Source organism: Oncorhynchus nerka, linkage group LG14 (genome assembly GCF_034236695.1).
Source record: "Oncorhynchus nerka isolate Pitt River linkage group LG14, Oner_Uvic_2.0, whole genome shotgun sequence".
NCBI lineage: Eukaryota > Metazoa > Chordata > Actinopteri > Salmoniformes > Salmonidae > Oncorhynchus > Oncorhynchus nerka.
This window is the reverse complement of record NC_088409.1, coordinates 95,495,783-95,523,283: the sequence shown is the minus strand read 5'-3', so window position 1 is coordinate 95,523,283 and position 27,501 is coordinate 95,495,783. Positions and strand designations below refer to the sequence as shown.

General features: G+C 45.9%; 1 protein-coding gene across 1 annotated transcript in view; it reads left to right on the top strand.

The window, feature by feature from the left end:
• Window positions 1-27,501, top strand: part of LOC115125118 (rho guanine nucleotide exchange factor 26-like) — a 130,255-nt gene that overhangs the window by 57,321 nt on the left and 45,433 nt on the right. Inside the window, 1 exon segment of the mRNA XM_065000579.1 lies at window positions 25,133-25,287. Within this exon segment, the coding sequence (XP_064856651.1) occupies window positions 25,133-25,287 (155 nt within the window).

Below are 27,501 nucleotides of genomic sequence, written 5' to 3'. Positions count from 1 at the left end.
CAGTGGGTCTATAGCTGGGTTTTATGACTGTCTCTATAGCTGGGTTTTATGACCCAGTGGGTCTCTATAGCTGGGTTTTTATGACTGTCTCTAGTCACCCAGTGGGTCTATAGCTGGGTTTTATGACTGTCTCTATAGCTCACCCAGTGGGTCTGGGTCTATAGCTGGGTTTTATGACTGTCTCTATAGCTGGGTTTTATGGCTGTCTCTATAGCTGGGTTTTATGGCTGTCTCTCCCAGCTGGGTTTTTTATGACTGTCTCTATATGCTGGGTTTTTATGACTGTCTCTATAGCTGGGTTTTATGGCTGTCTCTATTCTCCCAGTTGGTCTATAGCTGGGTTTTATGACTGTCTCTAGTTGGTCTCACCTGTCAGTGGGTCTATAGCTGGGTTTTATGACTGTCTCTATTCTCCCAGTGGGTCTATAGCTGGGTTTTATGACTGTCTCTATCAGCCAGTGGGTTTAGCTGGGTTTTATGACTGTCTCTATAGCTGGGTTTTATGCTGGGTTTATGACTGTTTTCACTGTCTCAGTGGGTCTATAGCTGGGTTTTATGGCTGTCTCTATTCTCCCAGTTGGTCTATAGCTGGGTTTTATGACTGTCTCTAGTCTCCCCAGTTGGTCTATAGCTGGGTTTTATGACTGTCTCTATAGCTGGGTTTTATGACTGTCTCACCCAGTATAGCTGGGTTTTATGGCTATAGCTGGGTTTTATGGCTGTCTCTATAGCTGGGTTTTATGACTGTCTCTATAGTGGGTCTATAGCTGGGTTTTATGACTGTCTCTAGTCACCCAGTGGGTCTATAGCTGGGTTTTATGACTGTCTCTAGTCACCCAGTGGGTCTATAGCTGGGTTTTATGACTGTCTCTATAGCACCCAGTGGTCTATAGCTGGGTTTTATGGCTGTCTCTATTCTCCCCAGTTGGTCTATAGCTGGGTTTTATGACTGTCTCTAGTCTCCCAGTTGGTCTATAGCTGGGTTTTATGACTGTCTCTATAGCTGGGTTTTATGACTGTCTCTATAGCTGGGTTTTATGGCTGTCTCTATAGCTGGGTTTTTATGACTGTCTCTAGTCTCCCCAGTTTATAGCTGGGTTTTATGACTGTCTCTAGTCACCCAGTGGGTCTATAGCTGGGTTTTATGACTGTCTCTATAGCACCCTGTCTATAGCTGGGTTTTATGGCTGTCTCTAGTCACCCAGTGGGTCTATAGCTGGGTTTTATGACTGTCTCTATAGCCCAGTGGGTCTCTATAGCTGGGTTTTATGACTGTCTCTAGTCACCCAGTGGGTCTATAGCTGGGTTTTATGACTGTCTCTATAGCTGGGTTTTATGGCTGTCTCTATAGCTGGGTTTTATGACTGTCTCTTTATGACTGTCTCTATAGCTGGGTTTTATGACTGTCTCTAGTCACCCAGTGGGTCTATAGCTGGGTTTTATGACTGTCTCTATTCTCCCCTGGGTTTTATGACTGTCTCTATAGCTGGGTTTTATGGCTGTCTCTAGTCACCCAGTGGGTCTATAGCTGGGTTTTATGACTGTCTCTATAGCTGGGTTTTATGGCTGTCTCTATAGCTGGGTTTTATGACTGTCTCTATAGCTGGGTTTTAGCTGGGTTTTATGACTCTCTATAGCTGGGTTTTATGGCTGTCTCTATAGCTGGGTTTTATGGCTGTCTCTAGTCACCCAGTGGGTCTATAGCTGGGTTTTATGGCTGACTGTCTCTATAGCTGGGTTTTATGGCTGTCTCTATTCTCCCCAGGGCCTATAGCTGGGTTTTATGACTGTCTCTAGTCACCCAGTGGGTCTATAGCTGGGTTTTATGACTGTCTCTATAGCTGGGTTTTATGGGTGTCTCTATAGCTGGGTTTTATGACTGTCTCTAGTCACCCAGTGGGTCTATAGCTGGGTTTTATGACTGTGGGTCTATAGCTGGGTTTTATGGCTGTCTCTATGGCTGTCTTAGTCACCCAGTGGGTCTATAGCTGGGTTTTATGACTGTCTCTATAGCTGGGTTTTATGACTGTCTCTATAGCTGGGTTTTATGGCTGTCTCTAGTCACCCAGTGGGTCTATAGCTGGGTTTTATGACTGTCTCTATAGCTGGGTTTTATGGCTGTCTCTATAGCTGGGTTTTATGGCTGTCTCTATTCACCCAGTGGGTCTATAGCTGGGTTTTATGACTGTCTCTATAGCTGGGTTTTTATGGGTCTATAGCTGGGTTTTATGACTGTCTCTAGTCACCCAGTGGGTCTATAGCTGGGTTTTAGCTGGGTTTTACTGTCTCTAGTCACCCAGTGGGTCTATAGCTGGGTTTTATGACTGTCTCTAGTCACCCAGTGGGTCTAGTGGGTTTTATGGCTGTCTCTATAGCTGGGTTTTATGACTGTCTCTAGTCACCCAGTGGGGCTATAGCTGGGTTTTATGGTGTCTCTATAGCTGGGTTTTATGGCTGTCTCTATAGCTGGGTTTTATGGCTGTCTCTATAGCTGGGTCTATAGCTGGGTTTTATGACTGTCTCTATAGCTGGGTTTTATGACTGTCTCTATAGCTGGGTCTATAGCTGGGTTTTATGACTGTCTCTATAGCTGGGTTTTTTATGACTGTCTCTATAGCTCTGGTCTCTATAGCTGGGTTTTATGACTGTCTCTAGTCACCCAGTGGGTCTATAGCTGGTTTTATGGCTGTCTCTATAGCTGGGTTTTATGACTGTCTCTAGTCTGGGTCTATAGCTGGGTTTTATGGCTGTCTCTAGCTGGGTTTTATGGCTGTCTCACCCAGTGGGTCTATAGCTGGGTTTTATGACTGTCTCTATAGCTGGGTTTTATGGCTGTCTCTAGTCACCCAGTGGGTCTATAGCTGGGTTTTATGACTGTCTCTAGTCACCCAGTGGGTCTATAGCTGGGTTTTATGACTGTCTCTAGTCACCCAGCTGGCTGGTTTTATGGCTGTCTCTATAGCTGGGTTTTATGACTGTCTCTGGGTTTGGTCTATAGCTGGGTTTTATGACTGTCTCTAGTCTCCCAGTTGGTCTATAGCTGGGTTTTATGGCTGTCTCTATAGCTGGGTTTTATGGCTGTCTCTATAGCTGGGTTTTATGGCTGTCTCTATAGCTGGGTTTTATGACTGTCTCTATTCTCCCCAGTTGGTCTATAGCTGGGTTTTATGACTGTCTCTATCTCCCCAGTTGGTCTCTATAGCTGGGTTTATAGCTGGGTTTTATGACTGTCTCTATAGCTGGGTTTTATGACTGTCTCTATAGCTGGGTTTTATGACTGTCTCTATTCTCCCAGTGGTCTATAGCTGGGTTTTATGACTGTCTCTAGTCACCCAGTGGGTCTATAGCTGGGTTTTTATGGCTGTCTCTATCACCCAGTGGGTCTATAGCTGGGTTTTATGACTGTCTCTAGTCACCCAGTGGGTCTATAGCTGGGTTTTATGGCTGTCTCTATGGCTGTCCCAGTGGGTCTATAGCTGGGCTGTTTTATGGCTAGTCTCTACCTGGGTTTTAGTGGGTCTCTATTCACCCAGTGGTCTATAGCTGGGTTTTATGGCTGTCTCTATAGCTGGGTTTTATGGCTGTCTCTATAGCTGGGTTTTGACTGTCTCTAGCTAGCTGGCTGTTTTATGACTGGGTTCTCTAGTCACCCAGTGGGTCTATAGCTGGGTTTTATGACTGTCTCTAGTCACCCAGTGGGTCTAGGCTGGGTTTTATGACTGTCTCTATAGCTGGGTTTTATGGCTGTCTCTATAGCTGGGTTTTATGGCTGTCTCTATTCACCCAGTGGGTCTATAGCTGGGTTTTATGACTGTCTCTATAGCTGGGTTTTATGGCTGTCTCTAGTCACCCAGTGGGTCTATAGCTGGGTTTTATGACTGTCTCTAGTCACCCAGTGGGTCTATAGCTGGGTTTTATGACTGTCTCTAGTCACCCAGTGGGTCTATAGCTGGGTTTTATGGCTGTCTCTATAGCTGGGTTTTATGGCTGTCTCTAGTCACCCAGTGGGTCTATAGCTGGGTTTTATGACTGTCTCTATAGCTGGGTTTTATGACTGTCTCTATAGCTGGGTTTTATGGCTGTCTCTATTCTCCCCAGTTGGTCTATAGCTGGGTTTTATGACTGTCTCTATAGCTGGGTTTTATGGCTGTCTCTAGTCACCCAGTGGGTCTATAGCTGGGTTTTATGACTGTCTCTAGTCACCCAGTGGGTCTATAGCTGGGTTTTATGACTGTCTCTAGTCACCCAGTGGGTCTATAGCTGGGTTTTATGGCTGTCTCTATTCTCCCCAGTTGGTCTATAGCTGGGTTTTATGACTGTCTCTAGTCTCCCCAGTTGGTCTATAGCTGGGTTTTATGACTGTCTCTATAGCTGGGTTTTATGACTGTCTCTATAGCTGGGTTTTATGGCTGTCTCTATAGCTGGGTTTTATGACTGTCTCTATTCTCCCCAGTTGGTCTATAGCTGGGTTTTATGACTGTCTCTAGTCTCCCCAGTTGGTCTATAGCTGGGTTTTATGACTGTCTCTATAGCTGGGTTTTATGGCTGTCTCTATAGCTTGGTTTTATGACTGTCTCTATTCTCCCCAGTTGGTCTATAGCTGGGTTTTATGACTGTCTCTAGTCACCCAGTGGGTCTATAGCTGGGTTTTATGACTGTCTCTAGTCACCCAGTGGGTCTATAGCTGGGTTTTATGACTGTCTCTAGTCACCCAGTGGGTCTATAGCTGGGTTTTATGGCTGTCTCTATACCCAGTGGGTCTGCTGGGTTTTATGACTAGTCACCCAGTGGGTCTATAGCTGGGTTTTTATGACTGTCTCTATGGCTGGGTTTTATGACTGTCTCTATAGCTGGGTTTTGGGTCTATAGCTGGGTTTTATGACTGTCTCTAGTCACCCAGTGGGTCTATAGCTGGGTTTTATGACTGTCTCTAGTCACCCAGTGGGTCTATAGCTGGGTTTTATGACTGTCTGGGTTTTATGGCTGTCACCCAGTGGGTCTATAGCTGGGTTTTATGTCTCTGTCTCTATAGCTGGGTTTTATGACTGTCTCTAGTCACCCAGTGGGTCTATAGCTGGGTTTTATGACTGTCTCTAGTCACCCAGTGGGTTTTATGACTGTCTCTATAGCTGGGTTTTATGGCTGTCTGTCACCCAGTGGGTCTATAGCTGGGTTTTATGACTGTCTCTATAGCTGGGTTTTATGACTGTCTCTATAGCTGGGTTTTATGGCTGTCTCTAGTCACCCAGTGGGTCTATAGCTGGGTTTTATGACTGTCTCTAGTCACCCAGTGGGTCTATAGCTGGGTTTTATGACTGTCTCTAGTCACCCAGTGGGTCTATAGCTGGGTTTTATGGCTGTCTCTATTCTCCCCAGTTGGTCTATAGCTGGGTTTTATGACTGTCTCTAGTCTCCCCAGTTTTAGCTGGGGACTGTCTCTATAGCTGGGTTTTATGACTGTCTCTATAGCTGGGTTTTATGGCTGTCTCTATAGCTGGGTTTTATGACTGTCTCTATTCTCCCCAGTGGTCTATAGCTGGGTTTTATGACTGTCTCTATCAGCCAGTGGGTTTTATGGCTGTCTGTCTCTAGTCACCCAGTGGGTCTATAGCTGGGTTTTATGACTGTCTCTATTCACCCAGTTGGTCTATAGCTGGGTTTTATGGCTGTCTCTAGTTGGTCTCCCAGTTGGTCTATAGCTGGGTTTTATGACTGTCTCTATAGCTGGGTTTTATGACTGTCTCTATAGCTGGGTTTTATGGCTGTCTCTATAGCTTGGTTTTATGACTGTCTCTATTCTCCCCAGTTGGTCTATAGCTGGGTTTTATGACTGTCTCTAGTCACCCAGTGGGTCTATAGCTGGGTTTTATGACTGTCTCTAGTCACCCAGTGGGTCTATAGCTGGGTTTTATGACTGTCTCTAGTCACCCAGTGGGTCTATAGCTGGGTTTTATGGCTGTCTCTATTCTCCCCAGTTGGTCTATAGCTGGGTTTTATGACTGTCTCTAGTCTCCCCAGTTGGTCTATAGCTGGGTTTTATGACTGTCTCTATAGCTGGGTTTTATGACTGTCTCTATAGCTGGGTTTTATGGCTGTCTCTATAGCTGGGTTTTATGACTGTCTCTATTCTCCCCAGTTGGTCTATAGCTGGGTTTTATGACTGTCTCTAGTCTCCCCAGTTGGTCTATAGCTGGGTTTTATGACTGTCTCTATAGCTGGGTTTTATGACTGTCTCTATAGCTGGGTTTTATGGCTGTCTCTAGTCACCCAGTGGGTCTATAGCTGGGTTTTATGACTGTCTCTAGTCACCCAGTGGGTCTATAGCTGGGTTTTATGACTGTCTCTAGTCACCCAGTGGGTCTATAGCTGGGTTTTATGGCTGTCTCTATAGCTGGGTTTTATGGCTGTCTCTATAGCTGGGTTTTATGACTGTCTCTAGTCTCCCCAGTGGGTCTATAGCTGGGTTTTTATGACTGTTCTCCCCAGTTGGTCTGCTGGGTTTTATGACTGTCTCTAGTCACCCAGGCTGGGTTTTATGACTGTCTCTATAGCTGGGTTTTATGCTGTCTCTATCACCCAGTGGGTCTGCTGGTTTTATGACTGTCTCTAGTCACCCAGTGGGTCTATAGCTGGGTTTTATGGCTGCCTCTATAGCTGGGTTTTATGACTGTCTCTAGTCACCCAGTGGGGCTATAGCTGGGTTTTATGACTGTCTCTATAGCTGGGTTTTATGGCTGTCTCTATAGCTGGGTTTTATGGCTGTCTCTATTCTCCCAGTGGTCTATAGCTGGGTTTTATGACTGTCTCTATAGCTGGGTTTTATGGCTGTCTCTATTCTCCCAGTGGGTCTATAGCTGGGTTTTATGACTGTCTCTACACCCAGTGGGTCTATAGCTGGGTTTTATGGCTGTCTCTAGTCACCCAGTGGGTCTATAGCTGGGTTTTATGACTGTCTCTAGTCACCCAGTGGGTCTATAGCTGGGTTTTATGGCTGTCTCTATAGCTGGGTTTTATGGCTGTCTCTAGTCACCCAGTGGGTCTATAGCTGGGTTTTATGACTGTCTCTATAGCTGGGTTTTATGACTGTCTCTATAGCTGGGTTTTATGGCTGTCTTCTATTCTCCCCTGAGTTTTATGGTCTATAGCTGGGTTTTATGGCTGTCTCTATAGCTGGGTTTTATGACTGTCTCTAGTCTCCCAGTGGGTCTATAGCTGGGTTTTTATGACTGTCTCTATTCTCCCCAGTTGGTCTATAGCTGGGTTTTATGACTGTCTCTAGTCACCCAGTGGGGCTATAGCTGGGTTTTATGACTGTCTCTATAGCTGGGTTTTATGGCTGTCTCTAGTCACCCAGTGGGTCTATAGCTGGGTTTTATGACTGTCTCTAGTCACCCAGTGGGTCTATAGCTGGGTTTTATGGCTGCCTCTATAGCTGGGTTTTATGACTGTCTCTAGTCACCCAGTGGGGCTATAGCTGGGTTTTATGACTGTCTCTATAGCTGGGTTTTATGGCTGTCTCTATAGCTGGGTTTTATGGCTGTCTCTATTCTCCCCAGTTGGTCTATAGCTGGGTTTTATGACTGTCTCTATAGCTGGGTTTTATGGCTGTCTCTATTTTATGGGTCTGGGTTTTATGACTGTCTCTAGTCACCCAGTGGGTCTATAGCTGGGTTTTATGACTGTCTCTAGTCACCCAGTGGGTCTATAGCTGGGTTTTATGACTGTCTCTAGTCACCCAGTGGGTCTATAGCTGGGTTTTATGGCTGTCTCTATAGCTGGGTTTTATGGCTGTCTCTAGTCACCCAGTGGGTCTATAGCTGGGTTTTATGACTGTCTCTATAGCTGGGTTTTATGACTGTCTCTATAGCTGGGTTTTATGGCTGTCTCTATTCTCCCAGTTGGTCTATAGCTGGGTCTATAGCTGGGTTTTATGGCTGTCTCTAGTCACCCAGTGGGTCTATAGCTGGGTTTTATGACTGTCTCTAGTCTCTATAGCTGGGTTTTATGACTGTCTCTAGTCACCCAGTGGGTCTATAGCTGGGTTTTATGGCTGTCTCTATTCTCCCAGTTGGTCTATTGGGTTTTATGACTGTCTCTAGTCACCCAGTTGGTCTATAGCTGGGTTTTATGACTGTCTCTATAGCCAGTGGGTTTTATGGCTGTCTCTATAGCTGGGTTTTATGGCTGTCTCTATAGCTGGGTTTTATGACTGTCTATAGCTGGGTTTTATGACTGTCTCTAGTCTCCCCAGTGGGTCTATAGCTGGGTTTTATGACTGTCTCTATAGCTGGGTTTTATGGCTGTCTCTATAGCTGGGTTTTATGACTGTCTCTATTCTCCCCAGTTGGTCTATAGCTGGGTTTTATGACTGTCTCTAGTCACCCAGTGGGTCTATAGCTGGGTTTTATGACTGTCTCTAGTCACCCAGTGGGTCTATAGCTGGGTTTTATGACTGTCTCTAGTCTCCCCAGTGGGTCTATAGCTGGGTTTTATGACTGTCTCTATAGCTGGGTTTTATGGCTGTCTCTATAGCTGGGTTTTATGACTGTCTCTATTCTCCCTAGTGGGTTTATGACTGTCTCTATAGCTGGGTTTTATGACTGTCTCTATAGCTGGGTTTTATGACTGTCTCTATAGCTGGGTTTTATGGGTCTCTATAGCTGGGTTTTATGACTGTCTCTATTCTCCCAGTTGGTCTATAGCTGGGTTTTATGACTGTCTCTAGTCACCCAGTGGGTCTATAGCTGGGTTTTATGACTGTCTCTAGTCACCCAGTGGGTCTATAGCTGGGTTTTATGACTGTCTCTGTGGGTCTATAGCTGGGTTTTATGGGTTTTATGGTCTATAGCTGGGTTTTACTGTCTCTTTATGACTGTCTCTAGTGTCATAGCTGGGTTTTTATGACTGTCTCTATAGCTGGGTTTATGGCTGTCTCTATAGCTGGGTTTTTGACTGTCTCTATTCTCCCCAGTTGGTCTATAGCTGGGTTTTATGACTGTCTCTAGTCACCCAGTGGGTCTATAGCTGGGTTTTATGACTGTCTCTAGTCACCCAGTGGGTCTATAGCTGGGTTTATGACTGTCTCTATAGTGGGTCTTTAGGGTTTTATGGCTGTCTCTATAGCTGGGTTTTATGACTGTCTCTAGTCACCCAGTGGGTCTATAGCTGGGTTTTATGACTGTCTCTATAGCTGGGTTTTATGACTGTCTCTATAGCTGGGTTTTATGGCTGTCTCTATTCACCCAGTGGGTCTATAGCTGGGTTTTATGACTGTCTCTATAGCTGGGTTTTATGGCTGTCTCTATAGCTGGGTTTTATGACTGTGTGGGTCTATAGCTGTTTTTATGACTCTCTATTCTCCCCAGTTGGTCTATAGCTGGGTTTTATGACTGTCTGTCTGGGGCTATAGCTGGGTTTTTATGACTGTCTCTATAGCTGGGTTTTATGACTGTCTCTAGTCACCCAGTGGGTCTATAGCTGGGTTTTATGACTGTCTCTAGTCACCCAGTGGGTGCTGGTTTTATGGCTGCCTCTATAGCTGGGTTTTATGACTGTCTCTAGTCACCCAGTGGGGCTATAGCTGGGTTTTATGACTGTCTCTATAGCTGGGTTTTATGGCTGTCTCTATAGCTGGGTTTTATGACTGTCTCTATTCTCCCAGTAGCTGGGTTTTATGACTGTCTCTAGTCACCCAGTGGGTCTATAGCTGGGTTTTATGACTGTCTCTAGTCACCCAGTGGGTCTATAGCTGGGTTTTATGACTGTCTCTATAGCTGGGTTTTATGGCTGTCTCTATCACCCAGTGGGTGGGTTTTATGACTGTCTCTATAGCTGGGTTTTATGACTGTCTCTATAGCTGGGTTTTATGGCTGTCTCTATTCTCCCCAGTTGGTCTATAGCTGGGTTTTATGACTGTCTCTATAGCTGGGTTTTATGGCTGTCTCTATAGCTGGGTTTTATGACTGTCTCTAGTCTCCCCAGTGGGTCTATAGCTGGGTTTTTATGACTGTCTCTATTCTCCCCAGTTGGTCTATAGCTGGGTTTTATGACTGTCTCTAGTCACCCAGTGGGGCTATAGCTGGGTTTTATGACTGTCTCTATAGCTGGGTTTTATGGCTGTCTCTAGTCACCCAGTGGGTCTATAGCTGGGTTTTATGACTGTCTCTAGTCACCCAGTGGGTCTATAGCTGGGTTTTATGGCTGCCTCTATAGCTGGGTTTTATGACTGTCTCTAGTCACCCAGTGGGGCTATAGCTGGGTTTTATGACTGTCTCTATAGCTGGGTTTTATGGCTGTCTCTATAGCTGGGTTTTATGGCTGTCTCTATTCTCCCCAGTTGGTCTATAGCTGGGTTTTATGACTGTCTCTATAGCTGGGTTTTATGGCTGTCTCTATTCTCCCCAGTGGGTCTATAGCTGGGTTTTATGACTGTGGGTCTATAGCTGGGTTTTATGACTGTCTCTAGTCACCCAGTGGGTCTATAGCTGGGTTTTATGACTGTCTCTAGTCACCCAGTGGGTCTATAGCTGGGTTTTATGGTGTCTATAGCTGGGTTTTATGGCTGTCTCTAGTCTCCCAGTGGGTCTATAGCTGGGTTTTATGACTGTCTCTATAGCTGGGTTTTATGACTGTCTCTATAGCTGGGTTTTATGGCTGTCTATTCTCCCCAGTTGGTCTATAGCTGGGTTTTATGACTGTCTCTATAGCTGGGTTTTATGGGTCTCTATAGTGGGTCTATAGCTGGGTTTTATGACTGTCTCTAGTCACCCAGTGGGTCTATAGCTGGGTTTTATGACTGTCTCTAGTCACCCAGTGGGTCTATAGCTGGGTTTTATGGCTGTCTCTATTCTCCCCAGTTGGTCTATAGCTGGGTTTTATGACTGTCTCTAGTCTCCCCAGTTGGTCTATAGCTGGGTTTGGGTTTTATGACTGTCTCTATAGCTGGGTTTTATGGCTGTCTCTATAGCTGGGTTTTATGACTGTCTCTATTCTCCCCAGTTGGTCTATAGCTGGGTTTTATGACTGTCTCTAGTCTCCCCAGTTGGTCTATAGCTGGGTTTTATGACTGTCTCTATAGCTGGGTTTTATGGCTGTCTCCCCAGTTGGTCTATAGCTGGGTTTTATGACTGTCTCTATTCTCCCCAGTTGGTCTATAGCTGGGTTTTATGACTGTCTCTAGTCACCCAGTGGGTCTATAGCTGGGTTTTATGACTGTCTCTAGTCACCCAGTGGGTCTATAGCTGGGTTTTATGACTGTCTCTAGTCACCCAGTGGGTCTATAGCTGGGTTTTATGACTGTCTCTAGTCACCCAGTGGGTCTATAGCTGGGTTTTATGAATGTCTCTATAGCTGGGTTTTATGGCTGTCTCTATAGCTGGGTTTTATGACTGTCTCTAGTCTCCCCAGTGGGTCTATAGCTGGGTTTTATGACTGTCTCTATTCTGTTGGTCTATAGCTGGGTTTTCTATCACCCAGTGGGTCTATAGCTGGGTTTTATGACTGGGTTTTTATGACTGTCTCTAGCCCAGTGGGTCTATTTATGGCTGTCTCTATAGCTGGGTTTTATGGCTGTCTCTAGTCACCCAGTGGGTCTATAGCTGGGTTTTATGGCTGTCTCTAGTCACCCAGTGGGTCTATAGCTGGGTTTTATGACTGTCTCTATAGCTGGGTTTTATGACTGTTCTAGTCACCCAGTGGGGCTATAGCTGGGTTTTATGACTGTCTCTATAGCTGGGTTTTATGGCTGTCTCTATAGCTGGGTTTATGGCTGTCTCTAGCTCCCCAGTTGGTCTATAGCTGGGTTTTATGACTGTCTCTATAGCTGGGTTTTAGTGTCTCTCTAGTAGCTGGGTTTTATGACTGTCTCTAGTCACCCAGTTGGTCTAGCTGGGTTTTATGACTGTCTAGTCTCCCAGTGGGTCTATAGCTGGGTTTTATGACTGTCTCTATAGCTGGGTTTTAGTGGGTCTATAGCTGGGTTTTATGGTGTCTCTATAGCTGGGTTTTATGACTGTCTCTAGTCACCCAGTGGGTCTATAGCTGGGTTTTATGGCTGTCTCTAGTCACCCAGTGGGTCTATAGCTGGGTTTTATGGGCTGCCTCTATAGCTGGGTTTTATGACTGTCTCTAGTCACCCAGTGGGTCTATAGCTGGGTTTTATGACTGTCTCTATAGCTGGGTTTTATGGCTGTCTCTAGTCACCCAGTGGGTCTGCTGGGTTTTATGGCTGTCTCTATAGCTGGGTTTTATGGCTGTCTCTATAGCTGGGTTTTATGACTGTCTCTAGTCACCCAGTGGGTCTATAGCTGGGTTTTATGACTGTCTCTATAGCTGGGTTTTATGGCTGTCTCTATAGCTGGGTTTTATGGCTGTCTCTATTCTCCCAGTTGGTCTATAGCTGGGTTTTATGACTGTCTCTATAGCTGGGTTTTGATGACTGTCCCCAGTGGGTCTATAGCTGGCTGTCTCTATCTCCCCAGTGGGTCTATAGCTGGGTTTTATGACTGTCTCTAGTCACCCAGTGGGTCTGGGTTTTATGGCTGCCTCTATAGCTGGGTTTTATGACTGTCTCTAGTCACCCAGTGGGTCTATAGCTGGGTTTTATGACTGTCTCTATAGCTGGGTTTTATGGCTGTCTCTAGTCACCCAGTGGGTCTATAGCTGGGTTTTATGACTGTCTCTATAGCTGGGTTTTATGGCTGTCTCTATAGCTGGGTTTTATGGCTGTCTCTATTCACCCAGTGGGGGTTCTGCTGGTTTATGACTGTCTCTATAGCTGGGTTTTATGGCTGTCTCTATAGCTGGGTTTTTATGGCTGTCTCTATTCTCCCAGTTGGTCTATAGCTTTTTATGACTGTCTCTATAGCTGGGTTTTATGACTGTCTCTAGCTCACCCAGTGGGTCTATAGCTGGGTTTTATGACTGTCTCTATAGCTCACCCAGTGGTCTATAGCTGGGTTTTATGACTGTCTCTAGTCACCCAGTGGGTCTATAGCTGGGTTTTATGGCTGCCTCTATAGCTGGGTTTTATGACTGTCTCTAGTCACCCAGTGGGGCTATAGCTGGGTTTTATGACTGTCTCTATAGCTGGGTTTTATGGCTGTCTCTAGTCACCCAGTGGGTCTATAGCTGGGTTTTATGGCTGTCTCTAGTCACCCAGTGGGTCTATAGCTGGGTTTTATGGCTGCCTCTATAGCTGGGTTTTATGACTGTCTCTAGTCACCCAGTGGGGCTATAGCTGGGTTTTATGACTGTCTCCATAGCTGGGTTTTATGGCTGTCTCTATAGCTGGGTTTTATGGCTGTCTCTATTCTCCCCAGTTGGTCTATAGCTGGGTTTTATGACTGTCTCTATAGCTGGGTTTTATGACTGTCTCTAGTCTCCCCAGTGGGTCTATAGCTGGGTTTTTATGACTGTCTCTATTCTCCCCAGTTGGTCTATAGCTGGGTTTTATGACTGTCTCTAGTCACCCAGTGGGTCTATAGCTGGGTTTTATGGCTGCCTCTATAGCTGGGTTTTATGACTGTCTCTAGTCACCCAGTGGGGCTATAGCTGGGTTTTATGACTGTCTCTATAGCTGGGTTTTATGGCTGTCTCTAGTCACCCAGTGGGTCTATAGCTGGGTTTTATGGCTGTCTCTATAGCTGGGGCTGGGTTTTATGGCTGTCTCTAGTCTGGGTTTTATGACTGTCTCTAGTGGGGTCTATAGCTGGGTTTTATGACTGTCTCTATAGCTGGGTTTTATGGCTGTCTCTATAGCTGGGTTTTATGGCTGTCTCTAGTTCCCCTATAGCTGGGATTGTGACTGTCTCTATAGCTGGGTTTTATGGTTGTCTCTAGTCACCCAGTGGGTCTATAGCTGGGTTTTATGACTGTCTCTAGTCACCCAGTGGGTCTATAGCTGGGTTTTATGACTGTCTCTAGTCACCCAGTGGGTCTATAGCTGGGTTTTATGGTTGTCTCTATTCTCCCCAGTTGGTCTATAGCTGGGTTTTATGACTGTCTCTAGTCTCCCAGTCTCTGTCTCTATAGCTGGGTTTTATGACTGTCTCTATAGCTCACCCAGTGGGTCTATAGCTGGGTTTTATGACTGTCTCTATTCACCCAGTGGGTCTATAGCTGGGTTTTATGACTGTCTCTAGCTCTCCAGCTGGACTGTCTCTATAGCTGGGTTTTATGGCTGTCTCTATAGTCTCTATAGCTGGGTTTTATGACTGTCTCTATAGCTGGGTTTTATGACTGTCTCTAGTCACCCAGTGGGTCTATAGCTGGGTTTTATGACTGTCTCTAGTCACCCAGTGGGTCTATAGCTGGGTTTTTATGACTGTCTCTAGTCACCCAGTGGGTCTATAGCTGGGTTTTATGGTGTCTCTATAGCTGGGTTTTATGACTGTCTCTATAGCTGGGTTTTATGACTGTCTCTATAGCTGGGTTTTATGACTGTCTCTAGTCACCCAGTGGGTCTATGGGTGTTTTATGACTGTCTCTATTCTCCCAGTTGGTCTATAGCTGGGTTTTATGACTGTCTCTTTTATGGCTGCCCCAGTGGGTTTTATGACTGTCTCTATAGCTGGACTGTTTTAGCTGGGTTTTATGCTGTCTCTATAGCTGGGTTTTATGGCTGTCTCTAGTCAGCTGGGTGGGTCTCTATAGCTGGGTTTTATGGTTGTCTCTATTCTCCCAGTGGGTCTATAGCTGGGTTTTATGGCTGTCTCTATAGCTGCTGGTTTTATGACTGTCTCTAGTCACCCAGTGGGTCTATAGCTGGGTTTTATGACTGTCTCTAGTCACCCAGTGGGTCTATAGCTGGGTTTTATGACTGTCTGCTGGGTTTTATGACTGTCTCTATAGCTGGGTTTTATGGCTGTCTCTATTCTCCCAGTTGGTCTATAGCTGGGTTTTATGACTGTCTCTATAGCTGGGTTTTATGGCTGTCTCTATTCTCCCCAGTGGGTCTATAGCTGGGTTTTATGACTGTCTCTAGTCACCCAGTGGGTCTATAGCTGGGTTTTATGACTGTCTCTAGTCACCCAGTGGGTCTATAGCTGGGTTTTATGGCTGTCTCTATAGCTGGGTTTTATGACTGTCTCTAGTCTCCCCAGTTGGTCTATAGCTGGGTTTTATGACTGTCTCTATAGCTGGGTTTTATGACCTCTATAGCTGGGTTTTATGGCTGTCTCTATAGCTGGGTTTTATGACTGATTCTCCCAGTCTCTATAGCTGGGTTTTATGACTGTCTCTAGTCTCCCCAGTTGGTCTATAGCTGGGTTTTATGACTGTCTCTATAGTTTTTATGGCTGTCTCTATAGCTGGGTTTTATGACTGGTCTATAGCTGGGTTTTATGACTGTCTCTATAGCTGGGTTTTATGACTGTCTCTATAGCTGGTGGGTCTATTTATTTTATGACTGTCTCTATTCTCCCAGTGGTCTATAGCTGGGTTTTATGACTCTATAGCTGGGTTTTATGACTGTCTCTATAGCTGGGTTTTATGGCTGTCTCTATAGCTGGGTTTTATGGCTTTTATGGCTGTCTCTATTCTCCCAGTTGGTCTATAGCTGGGTTTTATGACTGTCTCTAGTCACCCAGTGGGTCTATAGCTGGGTTTTATGACTGTCTCTAGTCACCCAGTGGGTCTATAGCTGGGTTTTATGAATGTCTCTATAGCTGGGTTTTATGGCTGTCTCTATAGCTGGGTTTTATGACTGTCTCTATAGCTGGGTTTTATGACTGTCTCTATTCTCCCCAGTTGGTCTATAGCTGGGTTTTATGACTGTCTCTAGTCACCCAGTGGGTCTATAGCTGGGTTTTATGGCTGCCTCTATAGCTGGGTTTTATGACTGTCTCTAGTCACCCAGTGGGTCTATAGCTGGGTTTTATGACTGTCTCTATAGCTGGGTTTTATGGCTGTCTCTATAGCTGGGTTTTATGGCTGTCTCTATAGCTGGGTTTTATGACTGTCTCTATAGCTGGGTTTTATGGCTGTCTCTATTCTCCCCAGTGGGTCTATAGCTGGGTTTTATGACTGTCTCTAGTCACCCAGTGGGTCTATAGCTGGGTTTTATGACTGTCTCTAGTCACCCAGTGGGTCTATAGCTGGGTTTTATGGCTGTCTCTATAGCTGGGTTTTATGGCTGTCTCTAGTCACCCAGTGGGTCTATAGCTGGGTTTTATGACTGTCTCTATAGCTGGGTTTTATGACTGTCTCTATAGCTGGGTTTTATGGCTGTCTCTACTGTTGGTCTATAGCTGGGTTTTATGACTGTCTCTATAGCTGGGTTTTATGGCTGTCTCTAGTCACCCAGTGGGTTTAGCTGGGTTTTATGACTGTCTCTAGTCACCCAGTGGGTCTATAGCTGGGTTTTATGACTGTCACCCAGTGGGTCTATAGCTGGGTTTTATGACTGTCTCTATTCTCCCCAGTTGGTCTATAGCTGGGTTTTATGACTGTCTCTAGTCTCCCCAGTTGGTCTATAGCTGGGTTTTATGACTGTCTCTATAGCTGGGTTTTATGGCTGTCTCTATTCTCCCCAGTTGGTCTATAGCTGGGTTTTATGACTGTCTCTATAGCTGGGTTTTATGACTGTCTCTAGTCACCCAGTGGGTCTATAGCTGGGTTTTATGACTGTCTCTAGTCACCCAGTGGGTCTATAGCTGGGTTTTATGACTGTCTCTAGTCACCCAGTGGGTCTATAGCTGGGTTTTATGACTGTCTCTAGTCACCCAGTGGGTCTATAGCTGGGTTTTATGACTGTCTCTATAGCTGGGTTTTATGACTGTCTCTATAGCTGGGTTTTATGACTGTCTCTAGTCACCCAGTGGGTCTATAGCTGGGTTTTATGACTGTCTCTATAGCTGGGTTTTATGGCTGTCTCTAGTCACCCAGTGGGTCTATAGCTGGGTTTTATGACTGTCTCTAGTCACCCAGTGGGTCTTAGCTGGGTTTATGACTGTCTCTAGTCACCCAGTGGGTCTATAGCTGGGTGGGGGTTATGGCTGTCTCTATTCTCCCAGTTGGTCTATAGCTGGGTTTTATGACTGTCTCTAGTCACCCAGTTGGTCTATAGCTGGGTTTTATGACTGTCTCTATAGCTGGGTTTTATGACTGTCTCTATAGCTGGGTTTTATGGCTGTCTCTATAGCTGGGTTTTATGACTGTCTCTATTCTCCCCAGTTGGTCTATAGCTGGGTTTTATGACTGTCTCTAGTCTCCCCAGCTGGGTTTTATGACTGTCTCTATAGCTGGGTTTTATGACTGTCTCTATAGCTGGGTTTTATGACTGTCTCTATAGCTGGGTTTTATGGCTGTCTCTATAGCTGGGTTTTATGACTGTCTCTATTCACCCAGTGGGTCTATAGCTGGGTTTTATGGCTGTCTCTAGTCACCCAGTGGGTCTATAGCTGGGTTTTATGACTGTCTCTATAGCTGGGTTTTATGACTGTCTCTATAGCTGGGTTTTATGGCTGTCTCTATAGCTGGGTTTTATGACTGTCTCTAGCTGGGTTTTGGGTCTATAGCTGGGTTTTATGACTGTCTCTAGTCACCCAGTGGGTCTATAGCTGGGTTTTATGACTGTCTCTAGTCACCCAGTGGGTCTATAGCTGGGTTTTATGACTGTCTCTAGTCACCCAGTGGGTCTATAGCTGGGTTTTATGAATGTCTCTATAGCTGGGTTTTATGGCTGTCTCTATAGCTGGGTTTTATGGCTGTCTCTATTCCCCAGTGGGTCTATAGCTGGGTTTTATGACTGTCTCTATAGTGGTCTGCTGGGTTTTATGACTGTCTCTAGTCAGTGGGTCTGCTGGTTTTATGACTGTCTCTAGTCACCCAGTGGGTCTAGCTGGGTTTTATGACTGTCTCTATAGCTGGGTTTTATGGCTGTCTCTATAGCTGGGTTTTATGGCTGTCTCTATTCTCCCCAGTTGGTCTATAGCTGGGTTTTATGACTGTCTCTATAGCTGGGTTTTATGGCTGTCTCTATTCTCCCCAGTGGGTCTATAGCTGGGTTTTATGACTGTCTCTAGTCACCCAGTGGGTCTATAGCTGGGTTTTATGACTGTCTCTAGTCACCCAGTGGGTCTATAGCTGGGTTTTATGACTGTCTCTAGTCACCCAGTGGGTCTATAGCTGGGTTTTATGGCTGTCTCTATAGCTGGGTTTTATGGCTGTCTCTAGTCACCCAGTGGGTCTATAGCTGGGTTTTATGACTGTCTCTATAGCTGGGTTTTATGACTGTCTCTATAGCTGGGTTTTATGGCTGTCTCTATTCACCCAGTGGGTCTATAGCTGGGTTTTATGACTGTCTCTATAGCTGGGTTTTATGGCTGTCTCTATTCACCCAGTGGGTCTATAGCTGGGTTTTATGACTGTCTCTAGTTTTATTTTATGACTGTCTCTATTCACCCAGTGGGTCTATAGCTGGGTTTTATGGTGTCTCTATTCTCCCCCAGTTGGTCTATAGCTGGGTTTTATGACTGTCTCTATTCACCCAGTGGGTCTATAGCTGGGTTTTATGACTGTCTCTATAGCTGGGTTGTCTCTATAGCTGGGTTTTATGGCTGTCTCTATAGCTGGGTTTTATGACTGTCTCTATCTCTAGTCACCCAGTCTCCCAGTGGTCTATAGCTGGGTTTTATGACTGTCTCTATTCTCCCAGTTGGTCTATAGCTGGGTTTTATGACTGTCTCTATAGCTGGGTTTTATGACTGTCTCTCACCCAGTGGGTCTAGTGGGTGTCTCTATTCACCCAGCTGGGGTTTTATGACTGTCTCTATTCACCCAGTTGGTCTATAGCTGGTTTTAGTCACCCAGTGGGTCTGTCTCTAGTCACCCAGTGGGTCTATAGCTGGGTTTTATGACTGTCTCTATCACCTGGGTTTTAGTGGCTGGGTTTTATGACTGTCTTCACCCAGTGGGTCTATAGCTGGGTTTTATGGCTGTCTCTATAGCTGGGTTTTATGGCTTCTATAGCTGGGTTTTATGACTGTCTCTATTCACCCAGTGGGTCTATAGCTGGGTTTTATGACTGTCTCTATAGCTGGGTTTTATGGCTGTCTCTAGTCAGCTGGGTTTAGCTGGGTTTTATGACTGTCTCTATAGCTGGGTTTTATGGCTGTCTCTAGTCACCCAGTGGGTCTATAGCTGGGTTTTATGACTGTCTCTATAGCTGGGTTTTATGACTGTCTCTATAGCTGGGTTTTATGGCTGTCTCTATAGCTGGGTTTTATGACTGTCTCTATAGCTGGGTTTTATGACTGTCTCTATAGCTGGGTTTTATGGCTGTCTCTATAGCTGGGTTTATGACTGTCTCTAGTGGGTTTTACTGTCTCTAGCTGGGTTTTATCTGTCTCTATAGCTGGGTTTTATGACTGTCTCTATGGGTCTATAGCTGGGTTTTATGGCTGTCTCTATAGCTGGGTTTTATGGCTGTCTCTATAGCTGGGTTTTATGACTGTCTCTATAGCTGGGTTTTAGTCTGGGCTGGGTTTGGTTGCTATAGCTGGGTTTTATGGCTGTCTCTATAGCTGGGTTTTATGGCTGTCTCTATAGCTGGGTTTTATGACTGTCTCTATTCTCCCAGTGGGTCTATAGCTGGTTTTATGACTGTCTCTATAGCTGGGTTTTATGGCTGTCTCTATTCACCCAGTGGGTCTATAGCTGGGTTTTATGACTGTCTCTATAGCTGGGTTTTATGGCTGTCTCTATTCACCCAGTGGGTCTATAGCTGGGTTTTATGGCTGTCTCTATTCACCCAGTGGGTCTATAGCTGGGTTTTATGGCTGTCTCTATAGCTGGGTTTTATGGCTGTCTCTATTCACCCAGTGGGTCTATAGCTGGGTTTTATGACTGTCTCTATAGCTGGGTTTTATGGCTGTCTCTATAGCTGGGTTTTATGGCTGTCTCTATTCACCCAGTGGGTCTATAGCTGGGTTTTATGACTGTCTCTATAGCTGGGTTTTATGGCTGTCTCTATTCACCCAGTGGGTCTATAGCTGGGTTTTATGGCTGTCTCTATCACCCAGTGGGTCTATAGTGGGTTTTATGACTGTCTAGTCACCCAGCTGGTTTTATGGCTGTCTCTAGTAGCTGGGTTTTATGACTGTCTCTAGTTCACCCAGTGGTCTCTATAGCTGGGTTTTATGGCTGTCTCTATAGCTGGGTTTTATGACTGTCTCTATAGCTGGGTTTTATGGCTGTCTCTATAGCTGGGTTTTATGGCTGTCTCTGGGTTTTATGGCCAGTTGGTCTATAGCTGGGTTTTATGGCTGTCTCTAGTCTCCCAGTGGGTCTATAGCTTTTATGACTGTCTCTATAGCTGGGTTTTGACTGTCTCTATAGCTGGGTTTTATGGCTGTCTCTATAGCTGGGTTTTCTATTCTCCCCATGGTCTATAGCTGGGTTTTATGACTGTCTCTAGGGTTTCACCCAGTGGGTCTATAGCTGGGTTTTATGGCTGTCTCTATTCACCCAGTGGGTCTAGCTGGGTTTTATGACTGTCTCTATCACCTGGGTTTTATGGCTGTCTAGCTGGGTTTTATGACTGTCTCTATTCACCCAGTGGGTTTTATGGCTGTCTCTATAGCTGGGTTTTATGACTGTCTCTATTCACCCAGTGGGTCTATAGCTGGGTTTTATGACTGTCTGGCTATTCTGTCTTCACCCAGTGGGTCTTAGGCTGTCTCTATAGCTGGGTTTTATGGCTGTCTCTAGTCACCCAGTGGGTCTATAGCTGGGTTTTATGACTGTCTCTATAGCTGGGTTTTATGGCTGTCTCTATTCACCCAGTTGGTCTATAGCTGGGTTTTATGACTGTCTCTATAGCTGGGTTTTATGGGTCTATAGCTGGGTTTTATGACTGTCTCTATAGCTGGGTTTTATGACTGTCTCTATAGCTGGGTTTTATGACTGTCTCTATAGCTGGGTTTTATGGCTGTCTCTAGTCACCCAGTGGGTCTAGCTGGGTTTTATTCACCCAGGGTTTTATGACGTCTCTATAGCTGGGTTTTATGACTCTCTATGGCTGGGTTTTATGGCTGTCTCTATGGCTGGGTTTTATGACTGTCTCTATAGCTGGGTATGATATCAGACAGAGTGGTAAAACTGGGTTTTATGACTGTCTCTAAGCTGATAGTTTTGAACTGTTCTGATGAGATATTATGGACACTTAAGAATCAGTCAAAAGGTAGAATGAACTCCATGATATCAGACTAGACACATCACTGTAAAACAAGCTGATGTTTTGTGATCTGATGGGGGTACGACAGTCAAACTGAACTCCATGATATCAGACAGACAGACAGTAAAACAAGCTGATGTTTTGTGTTCTGATGGGGGTATGACAGTCAAACTGAACTCCATGATATCAGACAGACAGTAAAACAAGCTGATGTTTTGTGTTCTGATGGGGGTATGACTGTTAAACTGAACTCCATGATATCAGACAGACAGTAAAACAAGTTCTGATGGGTGTTTGTTTACATGTTGTTCTGACCGAAAACAAGCTGATGTTTTGTGTTCTGATGGGGGTACGACTGTTAAACTGAACTCCATGATATCAGACAGACAGACAGACAGTAAAACAAGCTGATGTTTTGTGTTCTGATGGGGGTACGACAGTCAAACTGAACTCCATGATATCAGACAGACAGACAGTAAAACAAGCTGATGTTTTGTGTTCTGATGGGGGTACGACAGTTAAACTGAAGTCCATGAGACGGCATTCTGAACCAATGGGAATATATCATTTATAAGTAAAAAAAAAAAATGAACGTAGCAACTAAGGATTGTAGCTTCTTTTAAAAGCCCGTTCCATGAGGTATAGTGAAGACATTACCTTTAGCTGTCTGTCTGGTTTGGAGCAACGTTCGATGGCTATTCCTGGTCAAACATGACATTTCCCCAGCCGTCTCCCAGGGGACACAGAGAGGGAACATGATGTTTCTCTACTGGTGTGAAATCAAGAGGAATAAGGGTCCTATATAACTGTTGCTGCTGCATTACCGAGGAAAACACACAACACACACACACACACACACACACTCTCTCTCATAAACTCACGCATGGTGTTATGTTCTGTACAAACTGTACGTTCACAAGGTCTTTTCCCAGAATACTCTTTGAATGATACTTCATTTCTTCATCTGTCGATATGGACAAGTGGGTTTGCAGCAGTGTGCTAGAAAGGATTACATATTTCTCTCTCGCATAGACACACACACGCACGCACGCACACGCACAGACACACACACTCTCTCTCTCTCCAGTCCACCTCTCTTTAATTAGGCGCATAGACACACACACAAACAGATACAGTTGAAGTCAGAAGTTTACATACACCTTAGCCAAATACATTTAAACTCAGTTTTTCAAAATTCCTGACATTTAATCACAGTAAAAACTCCCTATTTTACAGCAGTTAGTATCACCACTTTATTTTAAGAATGTGAAATGTCAGAATAATAGCAGATAATTATTTATTTCAGCTTTTATTTCTTTCATCACATTCCCAGTGGGTCAGAAGTTTACATACACTCAATTAGTATTTGGTAGCATTGCCTTTAAATTGTTTAACTTGGGTCAAACGTTTTGGGTAGCCTTCCACAAGCTTCCCACAATAAGTTGGGTGAATTTTGACCCATTCCTCCACAACAGAACTGGTGTAACTGAGTCAGGTTTGTGGGCCTCCTTGCTCGCACACGCTTTTCCAGTTCTGCCCTCACATTTTCTATGGGATTGAGGTCGGGGCTTTGTGATGGCCACTCCAATACCTTGACTTTGTTGTCCTTTAGCCATTTTGCCACAACTTTGGAAGTATGCTTGGGGTCATTGTCCATTTGGAAGACCCATTTGCGACCAAGCTTATATCCACCTAATTTTCCCATCCTCATGGTGCCATCTATTTTGTGAAGTGCACCAGTCCCTCCTGCAGCAAAGCACCCCCACAACATAACGCTGCCACCCCCATGCTTCACGTTTGGGATGGTGATCTTCGGCTTGCAAGCCTTCCCCTTTTTCCTCCAAACATAACGATGGTCATTACATTACAAACAGTTCTACTTTTGTTTCTTCAGACCAGAGGACAATTCTCCAAAAAGTACAATCTTTGTCTCCATGTGCAGTTGCAAAGCGTAATCTGGCTTTCTTATGGCCGTTTTGGAGCAGTGGCTTTTTCCTTGCTGAGCGACCTTTCAGGTTATGACGATATGGGACTCGTTTTACTGTGGATATAGATACTTTTGTACCTGTTTCCTCCAGCATCTTCACAAGGTCCTTTGCTGTTGTTCTGGGATTGATTTTAACTTTTCGCACCAAAGTACGTTCATCTTTAGGAGACAGAACTCGTCTCCTTCCTGAGCGGTACGACGCCTGGTTCCATGGTGTTTATACTTGTGTACTATTGTTTGTACAGATGAACGTGGTACCTTCAGGCATTTAGAAATTGCTCCCAAGGATGAACCAGACTTGTGGAGGTCCACAATTGTTTTTCTGAGGTCTTTGCTGAGTTCTTTTGATTTTCCCATGATGTCAAGCAAAGAGGCACTGAGTTTGAAGGTAGGCCTTGAAATACATCCACAGGTACACCTCCAATTGACTCAAAGGATGTCAATTAGCCTATCAGAAGCTTCTAAAGCCATGACATCATTCTCTGGAATTTTCCAAGCTGTTTAAAGGCGCAGTCAACTTAGTGTATGTAAACTTCTGACCCACTGGAGGTGTGATACAGTGAATTATAAGTGAAATAATCTGTCTGTAAACAATTGTTGGAAGAATGACTTGTGTCATGCAGAAAGTATATGTCCTAACCGACTTGCCAAAACTATAGTTTGTTAACAAGAAATGTGTGGAGTGGTTGAAAAACGAGTTTTAATGACTCCAACCTAAGTGTATGTAAACTTCTGACTTCAACTGTATATATTCAAGCAGATGTACATAAATGCACACATACACACACGCTCTGGCAGGCACAGGTGTGGTAGCAGTGTGGGAAAGTGCTGTTGGTACATGTGGTCCTAACAGATGTCTGCAGGGCTGTGAACATACATTCTGCCCTCCTAGCCAGCTGTTCACACACACACTACACAGGAATGTCTGGAGTACATTACATTTGTAAACCTTGATATTGATCGTCTTTCTCGTCTTTCTCCCCTCTCCCTTTTCTCTCCCCCCTCTCTCCCCTCTCCCTTCTCTCTCTCTCTCCCCCTCTCTCCCCCTCCCTTCTCTCTCTCCCCCTCTCTCCCTCTCCCTTCTCTCTCTCTCCCCCTCTCTCCCCTCTCCCTTCTCTCTCTCCCCCCTCTCCTCTCCCCCTCTCTACCTTCTCTCTCTCCCCCTCTCTCCCCTCTCTCTCCCTCTCCCTCTCCTCTCTCTCCCCTCTCCCTCCTCTCTCTTCTTTCTCCCCCTCTCTCCCTCTCTCTCTCTCTCTCTCTCCTTCTCTCTCTCCTCTCTCTCTATTTGCTCACCCCTCCTCTCCCTCTCCCTTCTCTCTCTCTCCCCTCTCCCTCTCTCCCTCTCCCCCTCCCTTCTCTCTCTCTCCCCCTCTCCCTTCTCTCCTCTCTCCCTCTCCCTTCTCTCTCTCCTCTCTCCCTTCTCTCCCTCTCTCTCTCTCTCCCCCCTCTCTCCTCTCTCCCCCTCTCTACCTTCTCTCTCTCCCCCTCTCCCCCTCTCTCCCCTCTCCCTTCTCTCTCTCTCTCCCTTCTCTCTCTCCTCTCTCTATTTGCTCACCCCTCTCTCCCCTCTCCCTTCTCTCTCTCTCCCCCTCTCTCCCCTCTCCCTTCTCCCTCTCTCTCTCTCTCCTTCTCTCTCTCTCCCTTCTCCCTCTCCTCTCCCTCTCTCCCCTCTCCCTTCTCTCCCCCTCTCTCTCCCTTCTCTCTCTCTCCCCCTCTCTCCCCTCTCCCTTCTCTCTCTCTCCCCCTCTCTCCCCTCTCCCTTCTCTCTCTCTCCCCCTCTCCCCTTCTCTCTCTCTCTCTCTCTCCCCTCTCCTTCTCTCTCTCTCCCCCTCTCCCTCTCCCTCTCTCTCCCCCCCTCTCTCTCTCCCCTCTCCCCTTCTCTCTCTCTCCCCTCTCTCCCCTCTCCCTTCTCTCTCTCTCCCCCTCTCTCCTCTCTCCCCCCTCTCTCTCTTTCTCTCTCTCCCCCACAGCCCTTCCCATTGGTGTCGTCGTCTAGGTGGATGGTGAAGAGAGGGGAGCTCACAGCCTTCGTGGAGGAGAACGGCATCTTCTCCAAGAGGACGTCACGTCATCAGGTCTACTTCTTCCTCTTCAATGACGTCCTCATCCTCACCAGGAAAAAGAGGTGGGTCCACAGTCTCACTAGCCAATCACAGCCAATCCCACAGTCTAACCAAGCATTCCCAGTAAACTCCACAGTCTCACTAGGCAATCGCACAGATGGGGAGGGTGGTGGTGATAAAATCTTTAAGTATGCTAGATGTAAAGATTGTGAGCTGTCATTGCGACAGAGTTATGTGCAGGGATTTAACCCTCCACGTGTTCATCCTTGTGTCTTTGTGTGAGTGATTTGTCTCTGGGATGAGTCAAGTGTGACCTTTCATTGGGCAGTAATATGTGTATATACACCTCCCATAACAGTCGTATTGAAGACTAAGCGATTAGCCTATTGAAATGTTTATATGACTCTATAAAGATAATTCAAATATACAAGCAAGCATTAAGACAATGAGTTGACGTTGACTAACAAGAATGGGTCTGAGAATTGTCTTTATCAAAGGCAGATGGTTAATTAACATTGAACAATGAATGGATTAACATACCAGGCATGAAGTGGGACGGACGGGGTGGGACGGGGGGTGGGACGGACGGGGTGGGACGGACGGGGTGGGACGGACGGGTGGGGCGGAGGGGACGGACGGAGGGACGGGGTGGGACGGGGGGACGGGGTGGGACGGACGGGTGGGACGGACGGACGGGTGGGACGGGCGGGTGTGAGGGACGGAGTGGGACGGGCGGGGTGGGACGGGCGAGGTGGGACGGACGGGGTGGGACGGACGGGGTGGGAGGGGCGGGGCGGGTGGGACGGACGGGTGGGGCGGACGGGGTGGGACGGATGGGGTGGGACGGACGGGGTGGGAGGGGCGGGGTGGGACGGAGTGGGACGGACGGGGTGGGACGGGGACACACCCATACTGTTTCCATTGATCATCCTTGAGATGTTTCTACAACTTGATTGGAGTCCACCTGTGGTAAATTCAATTGATTTGGACATGATTTGAAAAGGCACACACCTGTCTATATAAGGTCCCACAGTTGACAGTGGATGTCAGAGCTAAAACCAAGCCATGAGGTTGAAGGAATTGTCCGTAGAGCTCCGAGACAGGATTGTGTCGAGGCACAGATCTGGGGAAAGGTACCAAAACATTTCTGCAGCATTGAAGGTCCCCAAGAACACAGTGGCCTCCAACATTCTTAAATAGAAGAAGTTTGGAACCACCAAGACTCTTCCTAGAACTGGTCACCCGGCCAAACTGAGCAATTGGAGGAGAAGGGCCTTGGTCAGGGAGGTGACCAAGACTCCGATGGTCACTCTGACAGAGCTTTAGAGTTCTTCTGTGGAGAACCTTCCAGAAGGACAACCATCTCTGCAGCACTCCAAAAATCAGGCCTTTGTGGTAGAGTGGCCAGACAGAAGCCAGTCCTCAGTAAAAGGCACATGACAGCCTGCTAGGAGTTTGCCAAAAGACACCTAAAGAACTCAGATCATGAGAAACAAGATTCCCTGGTCTGATGAAACCAAGATTGAAATCTTTGACCTGAATGCCAAGCATCACGTCTGGAGGAAACCTGGCACCATCCATGTCCTTGAGAGGCCCAGCCAGAGCCTGGACTTGAACCCAATCGAACATCTCTGGAGAGACCTGAAAATAGCTGTGCAGCGACGCTCCCTGTCCAACCTGACAGAGCTTGAGAGGATCTACAGAGAAGAATGGGAGAAACTCCCCAAATACAGGTGTAGCTTGTAACATCATACCCAAGAAGACTTGATGCTGTAATCACTGACAAAGGTGCTTCAACAAAGTACTGAGTAAAGGGTCTGAATACTTATGTAAATGTTATATTTCAGTTTCTACATTTTCTAAAAACATATTTTTGTTTTGTCATTGTGGTATTGTGTGTAGATTGATTGAGGGGAATTAAACAATTGAATCCGTTTTAAAATACGTCTGTAACCTAACAAAATATGGAAACTGTCGAGAGATCTGAATACTTCCCGAGTGCATCGTATGTACTTCTGTACAAACATATCAACCTGTCTGTCTGTCTCTCTCTCTCAACCTGTCTCTCTGTCTGTCTCTCTCTATCAATCTGTCTCTATGGGGTCCTCAGCATCAGGGTGTGTCTACATGTGTGTGTCTGTACATGTGTGTGTCTGTACATGTGTGTGTCTGTACATGTGTGTGTGTACGTGTGTGTGTGTCTGTACGTGTGTGTGTGTCTGTACGTGTGTGTGTGTGTGTGTCTGTACGTGTGTGTGTCTGTACGTGTGTGTGTC